This window comes from Sinocyclocheilus rhinocerous, unplaced genomic scaffold (genome assembly GCF_001515625.1).
Source record: "Sinocyclocheilus rhinocerous isolate Xijiao unplaced genomic scaffold, SAMN03320098_v1.1 scaffold767, whole genome shotgun sequence".
NCBI lineage: Eukaryota > Metazoa > Chordata > Actinopteri > Cypriniformes > Cyprinidae > Sinocyclocheilus > Sinocyclocheilus rhinocerous.
In genome coordinates, this window is record NW_015633562.1 from 243,814 (window position 1) to 251,791 (window position 7,978).

The 7,978-nt window shown below is 36.1% G+C and overlaps 1 protein-coding gene across 24 annotated transcripts in view; it reads right to left on the reverse strand.

Moving 5' to 3' along the window:
* LOC107744607 (disks large homolog 2) overlaps positions 1–7,972 on the reverse strand; it is a 217,367-nt gene extending 209,395 nt beyond the window's left edge. For all 24 annotated transcript variants that reach the window (XR_001640499.1, XM_016558337.1, XM_016558340.1 and 21 more), the window contains exon 1: positions 7,855–7,972. Coding sequence is in view for 23 of the 24 variants with exons in the window: in XM_016558337.1 (XP_016413823.1) it covers positions 7,855–7,935 (81 nt within the window). In the remaining variant the exon portion in view is untranslated. The remainder of the gene's footprint in view (positions 1–7,854) is intronic.
* Between the last annotated feature and the right edge of the window lie 6 nt (positions 7,973–7,978).

Consider the following 7,978-nt stretch of genomic DNA (forward strand, 5'->3'; position numbering starts at 1 on the left):
CACTTTAGATACAGTTGCTTCTTTACACTTAAAGAAGATTAAGGAAAACAGTCCGACACCATGGTATAATGACCACACTCGTGCCTTAAAGAGAGCAGCCAGGAAAATGGAGCGAAGCTGGAAGAAAACAAAACTAGAGGTATTTTGTATTGCATAAAGGGAAAGTACTTCTACTTATATAAAAGCTCTAAAAACTGCTAGATCTGCTGACTTTTTGTCTCTTTTAGAAGAAAACAAACACAACCCCAGGCATTTATTCAATACAGTGGCTAAATTAATTAAATATAAATCATCAACAGGCGCAGACATTTTCCAACAGCATAATAGTAATGACTTTATGATAGGGATGTAACGATTAATCGCGAGCCGGTTGAAAATCGATTTAAATATGTGACGATTCAAATCAGTTGAGATGCTAAACAAATCGCGATTCAATTAGGGGTAGGAGTTTATATGAATGTATGTCTGAGGGGAACTTACTGTCTTTCGATGGTATTTTTATTTTCCTCTTGCCTCTGTATAATGCATATCAGGGCTCCAGACTCATTCTTCCCACTGGTCGCGCTCTTTTGCAACTAATTTTCTCAGCTGGTCGGACGAGCACACGGTTTGGTCGCAATATTTTTTTTTTTTTTACGCTACAACATGGGATTATTCAATGCATGCTGATGAACTTTTATCATAGTTTATAGTTATATGGAAACGAAAGTTGCTAACATTCAACCCGTTCTTTATCATCAGTAGTATTTGTAATTTGAATTTTGTGAATGGGAGTTTCTCTTTTGCTGTGTTAAGCCGCGGGCTTCGGATGCTTTCACTTTCGAATTCGCGATCTTGTTGTCACTGTTTTGCTTACATACATCTACACACCTTTCATAAGTTAAGACTAAAACAAAAGATAGATTCATACTATTAGAGATAAAATTCTAACCATGCAGCCGTCAGCTACAATACTGCATCAGTGCACTATAGATGCTCTGAGGAACAGTTCCACTCATTCTCTGCAATAGGAGAGGAAGAATTATATAAACTTGTCAAATCAAAGCTAACGTGTGTTAGACCCTATTCCTTCTAAGCTACTATAAGAGGTGCTTCCAGAAGTCATAGATCCTTTTCTGAATATTATTAATTTGTCAATGTCATTAGGATATGTCCCAAAATCCTTCAAACTGGCTGTTATTAAGCCTCTCATTAAAAAACAACAACTTGATCCTAGAGAATTAGTTAATTACAGACCAATGTCAAATCACCCTTTTATGTCAAAAATACTAGAAAAGGCAGTATTCTCTCAGCTTTGTTCCTTCTTAGAGAGAAATGGTATTTGTGAGGATTTCCAATCAGGATTTATACCGTATCATAGTACTGAGACTGTGCTCATCAGAGTTACAAATGACCTGCTCTTATCATCCGATCGTGGTTGTATTTCTCTATTAGTGCTACTGGATCTTAGCGCTGCGTCTGACACTATCGACCACAACATTCTTTTGAGTAGACTTCAAAATTGTGTTGGCATTAGTGGAATTGCATTGGCATGGCTCAAATCTTACTTATCTGACCGTCATCAATTCGTAGCAGTGAATGAAGAAGTATCATATCGATCACAAGTAGAGGTCAACTGATGAATCAGTTTTGCCCATTAATCGGCAGTGATAATTGATTGCAAAAAACCCATGCCGATAATTTTTCCGGGTTGTGTCCATTGCTGGAGTGGCTGACAAGGCTCCGCTGTCATTGTACAGTACGAGAGCGTCCTCTAGAGGCGAAATCACTGAAACCACGTGCTGTTTGCTTTGACATGTGACACTGCACGCTGCACAGAGCGGGACACTTCAGATGCGGTTTTGAAACAGAAAACGAAACGGTGTATACAGTAGTGCTGTGTTCGATACATCGATGCGACGATGTATCGTCACAGAGATTTGACAATACGAGTATCGATACAGCTGGCCCTGTATCGATATTGTGGCACATGTGCAGCAGTGGACCGTGCTTAATTTGAATACAAGAACACAATTTAAAATGGAGTAGAAAAGTATGAGGTTTCTAAAAAAAGAATGAACAGAGCATAATATATAGGCTACAACAAGGTTTAATCTGGCCGCAGAGGAACACAACTGGGTTGCCTGATATAAAGAGACGTAATCCCCGGAACAGAGCTTCCCGCTTGCGCAATACGGAAATATCTGGTAAGTGTGTTACTTATCTCAGTCAACCTGGCAACCATGTGCACGCACGCTCTCTCCACTGTGGATAAACACGTTTGCTTTCTGAAAACACCGGTTAGCTTGTAGTTTAGCGATCTCCACTTCAATATTCTATTCTCAGAAAATAACATTGAACCTGGTGGGGAGTGCCCAATGTAAACATAAAATATATGCCATTACCTATATTGTACTGTGGTACAGTTATGGAGGCCCTTCATAATGCAGAGGTCAACTGCCTGCTCTGCCAATAGTTTGAAATTGCACAATAGTTTGCAGTGTTTAATAAACAGCTGTTTTACTAAATTCTACTGAGGTGAAATTCAGTGCAGTCCTGTATCGTGATATGTATCGTATCGTGGCCTCTGTATCGTGATATGTATCGTATCGTGACTTTGCTGGTGATACACAGCCCTAGTATACAGTACACTATAGTGCATGTTTTCATATCATTACTAAGTAATTAATTTGTTGACTAGATGCTGCATTAGTGGAGAAAGAACAGCAGTATGTTTGCCATCAAGGCTGAGAGGACAAGAACATTGTGTAACGTGGGAGGTGTGACAACGGAGTTAAGAATCCACATGCAGCTTTATTAAAAAGAGTGGTCAAAGCAGGCAGGGTCAAACAGCAGCAAACAGGTATAATCCAGGACAGACAAAAGAGTAATCCAAGGGCAGGCAGCAAACGATCAAAAACAACGTAAACAGTCGAAGGTCAAAAAACAAGCATGGCAAGGAACACGGAGAACACGATGACAATAAAGGCGTTACAATAATCAGCAATGTGAGTGTGGATGAGTGCAACCTTTATAGTGTCACTGATGGGAAACAGGTGTGGTGTGATAATGAGTTCCTAGGCAGGGGTTATGGGAAATGGAGTCCAGAGAAAACAAAGACGAGACCCACTTTCGTGACAATTAGCAGCACCTCAAATGGTTAAAACAATGTAACCAAAATAGACGCAAGTCTGACCCAAATGTTTAATGTCACGATCGTTACCGATTGTTACCATCTATTTGCATTAGTTTATATCCAGCTGGTCACATTAATTCGTTTGTTAGCCAGCGAAGTTGCAAATTTAAAGCTGCGACGTGAGAAAGCAAACTGATATGTTCATTCAGCCGACAGAATTCCTGCCGCACCGCAGAGCGCCATTCATAACATAGTTTTCTATTAAATTACATTATATTTGTCCCAAATCATTGTTAATGTCAGTGTTGGGTAAGTTACTTTAAAAAAGTAATTTATTACTAATTACTAATTACATCATCAATATTGTATCTAAATTACTTTTCTAATTACTCTGTCTGAAAAGTAACTTAATTATTCGAATCGTTAATTACTAAATCGTTAATTATTAAATCCCTATAAACCTTGATGCATAGAAATGAAACTCTTAATTCTTTCAGTTTGAGTTAAACATGGAATAGTTTAGCTTTTTAGCTTTAAAACAACTGTAATACTTAAGCATTTTAATAAAAATGTTACCTTCTTTAGTTAACAAATAGAATTACTCAAAATGTAAACAATTAAACAAAATGCTTAAGAAAAGTAAAGTTTTAAGTAACTTTTATAAATGTGCCAGAAGAGAACATTACTGGTGCATCTTGAGATAAAACAATGGAACTGACATATTTTAAGGTATGTCGTGCAAGTTTCTTTCAGTTAAAACAGCTCAGAAATATATTTTAGTCGGGGACTAGGCTTAAGCCTTGTCTGTGAAACCAGTGGTACATGTATCAAACTGTAAGCATTTATCTTTTCAAAGCAATTAGTATAATATTTTATACACTGACATATGCCTACTGTACATGTATACAACATTAGCAGTCACTAATACTAATTTTGTCCACTCCTAACAAAAAAACAACAACATGATTTTGTCATTCATGCACATATGCTTTGTCTGTATTACCACACAGTTCATAAACAACATTCTGATATTTTATAAAGTAAATTCTTATTGCTTAGCACACTATAAACATCGACATCTGATAGTAGATCAACACTGATCTAAACAGACTGTAACATTTATCATGACGCAGTGTAAACATTCACATTACTTAATACCTACAGTATATCGTATTATATCTCATATTTTTATTATATGATAACAAAATATTTATATCCTCGTTTTGTACGACATTTAGCCTATATGTATAAGTTGCCTATATACTGTTTATATGAATGCATATCATATTTCAGCATATTTTACTCTCTTTCACACATTTCAATTTGGCAAGACAGGAAAAGCCCAACTAGTGAAATGCGTACAAGTTTATGTAAAAAATAACACATTAACTACAGAAATTATCTCCTCCGCTGAATAAAGTCGCGTCAGATCGCACTGTTCATCTGAGGTAAATTCCGGCTTATTCCTCAAGTCTTCTTCCAAAAACAATGAAAAGTAGATGAATCTTGATTTTTTTTTTCAGGTTTGGCTGCAGATAATGAGCCCTGAGACGGAAAAGACTGTCACTCGCTTTAGTTTCATACGGATTACATAATCAGAGAATATTCGTTTTCAATTTGAATTGGTTAATTTAAAAGTAGACACCAAGTTTTCTATAGACATATTTCTCACGTCTGTGTGTGAAGTATTCGCCGAGTTTCGGTTCATTTTTGTGACGCGTTTCAGAAAGAAGTTCACGGAGACCGAGACAGCAGAAAGCGCTCCCTGTTTGTTTTGTTTATTTTACAAAAGCACAATGTTTTGTTGTTATTGTCAGTGTACACTAATAAAAGTATACATTTATTGATTCGATTGATTTTAGTCTTATCTGTATCTGGGTATTTTAGGTCCTTTTCTCTGTTATCAGGAAAAACTGCAAGTGAACGTGCCGGCGCGCAGAGGGTTAAAGACGCTGCATTAAATTTAACTTTAGACGATAAATTTAGATTTTAAATTCAATATTGATTTTAGAACTATAACACAAATACTTTATAAGTAACTGTAATTAAATTACCTAAAATGAACTGTAATCCCTTACTTTACTATTTGCAGTGGATAAGTAATTTAATTACAGTAACGCGCTACTTAGTAACGCATTACACCCAACACTGGTTAATGTACATAAAGACTTCACCTGGGCTGGAAGATTGTGTATTGTGCATTTCTCAGTAAAGCATTTGTATTTCTGTGGCTCTAATAAAGTCTTTATGTATGCTTCATATAGAGAGTTATAATATAGATCACGCTTTTTGCTGTTTTTTTAAACACCTTTTATACAACTTCAAACTCATCTACAGTGATGTGAAAAAGTGTTGGCCCCCTTCCTGATTTCTTATTTTTTTGCATGTTTGTCACACTTTAATGTTTCAGATCATCAAACAAATTTAAATATTAGTAAAAGATAACACAAGTGAAGACAACATGCAGTTTTTAAATGAAGGTTTTTATTATTAAGGGAAAACAAAATCCAAAACTACATGGCCCTGTGTGAAAAAAGTGTTTGCCCCCTAAACCTAATAAATGGTTGGGCCACCCTTAGCAGCAACAACAGCAATCAAGCGTTTGCGATAACTTGCAATGAGTCTGTTACAGCGCTGTGGAGGAATTTTGGTCCACTCATCTATGCAGAATTGTTGTAAATCAGCCACATTGGAGGGTTTTCGAGCATGAACCGACTTTTTAAGGTCATGACCTTCATTTAAAAACTGCATGTTGTGTTTACTTGTGTTATCTTTGACTAATATTTAAATTTGTCTGATGATCTGAAACATTAAAGTGTGACAAACATGCAAAAAAATAAGAAATCAGGAAGGGGGCCAACACTTTTTCACACCACTGTATGTTGCTTTTTTGATCATTCTTGAAGTGAACCTTTGCCCGTTTGGTGATTAAATAAACAAGTGTTCTACAACACTTGATGATTAATTATCAAGTGTTGTAGAATAGAAGCAATTAAAGTGTGAGAGTATACATACAATATCCATATGCATGTAATTTCATGCTATGGCCTTTGTGTAGATATTTAAAGATGGCCATATAGTTAGAGTGTTAATTTTAACATCTACAAATACATTTTGAAATTTTGAGGTTGCTTCTGTTAAAATTAGTTAATAAGCTATTAACTAACTTTAATGATCAATATATAATTCATATTTAATCTTAATATTTATATTAATTTACAAAGCATGGTTCAGTGCTGTTTTTTTTCTCTTTTTTTAAATAGTAAAGCACTATTTTAGTTTTCATTCAGTATCCATTTTAAAAACTATCGGTTGATTAATCGTGTCAGCCAGTGTGGTCTAACCTAGCTGGATATCAGTAAAATCCACTATCAGTCGACCTCTAATCACAAGTACAGTATGGAGAACCACAAGGCTCAGTACTACAGTAGAACCGCAGCTTGTCACGCTTTACATGTTACCCTTGGGAGATATCATCAGGAAACGTGTGTCATGCTTGATGCTACTCAGCTCTACATTTCTTCGCTGCCCGACAATACATACCAATTCGCAAAACTAACAGAATGCATAGTTGATACAAAAAACGGATGACTAGTAATTTCCTACTGCTAAATTCTGAGGGAAAAAAAACAGGTGTTAATAATTGGATCAAAAACCTCTGCATGTAATAACCTAGAACACTATCAAACACTTGACGGCTGCTCTGTCAATTCTTCGTCATCAGTTAGGAACCTAGGTGTGCTATTTGATAGAAATCTATCCTTTGAAAAACATGTTTCTAGAACTTGTAAAACCAAATTTTTCCATCTTAAAAATATATCTAAATTATAAACTATGCTCTCAATGTCAAATGCAGAAACATTAATTAATGTGTTCAGGACCTCAAGGTTAGATTATTGTAACGTAATGCTTTATTGGGTGGTTGCTCTGCGCGCTTAATAAACAAACTCCAGCTGGTCCAAAATGCAGCAGCTAGAGTCCTTACTAGAACCAGGAATTATGAACATATTAGCCCGGTTCTGTCAACTCTGCACTGGCTCCCTATTGAACATTGTATACATTTTAAAATCTTGCTAATTACTTAAAGACCTGAATGGTTTAGCTCCTCAGTACTTGAGCGAGCTCATATCGCATTATAGTCCTTCACGTCCGCTGTGATCTCAAAACTCTGGCCATTTGATAATACCTAGCAAAATCAAGCAGATCCTTTTCCTATTAAACTGTAGAAACTGTGTATAACAAACTGTAATAATCACTAAAATAAGAGTTTACTTTTAATTAGATGCCAGACTGTTTATTGTGTAACCAAAATACCAACAATAATAAAAATTTAAAAAAAACTTCATAATGTGGGACTTTTAAATATAAACAAGCCCAAAATACTCTGGCAGTCTTGGTTTCTCTATTGCTGGCTGCTCATTCAAAAAGATAAGGGAGAGATAAAATATGCGCTCTTACAACCATCTACAACCTATTACATTAATAACACCATAAAGTAAACATTGTCAGTAAACAGTAGATCATAAGCAATTGCTTGGTATCAATGCACAGTATCCATTGATTGTGAACGGCTCTGAAGCCGCGAGCCTGTAGAATGTACTGTGCAGCGTTTTGACTTTGAATGTGCAGTGCACATATTTATTTAATGAAATGTTGTATGACAATTTTCCATCCTCAAATTTAAGACCTCTTAAACTGATAATTAAAACATTTGTTATACTTTTTTTTTTGCGTCTCACCTCTGGTGGTATGGAGGCTGGCTGCAGACCCTCTGTGGGTGAGGTTGAGTTGGTGGCAGTTTGTTCCCACTGCTCAGCCATGTGATTCACCTCCACCAGCTTCTGCTCACAGCTCTTCTGAGAG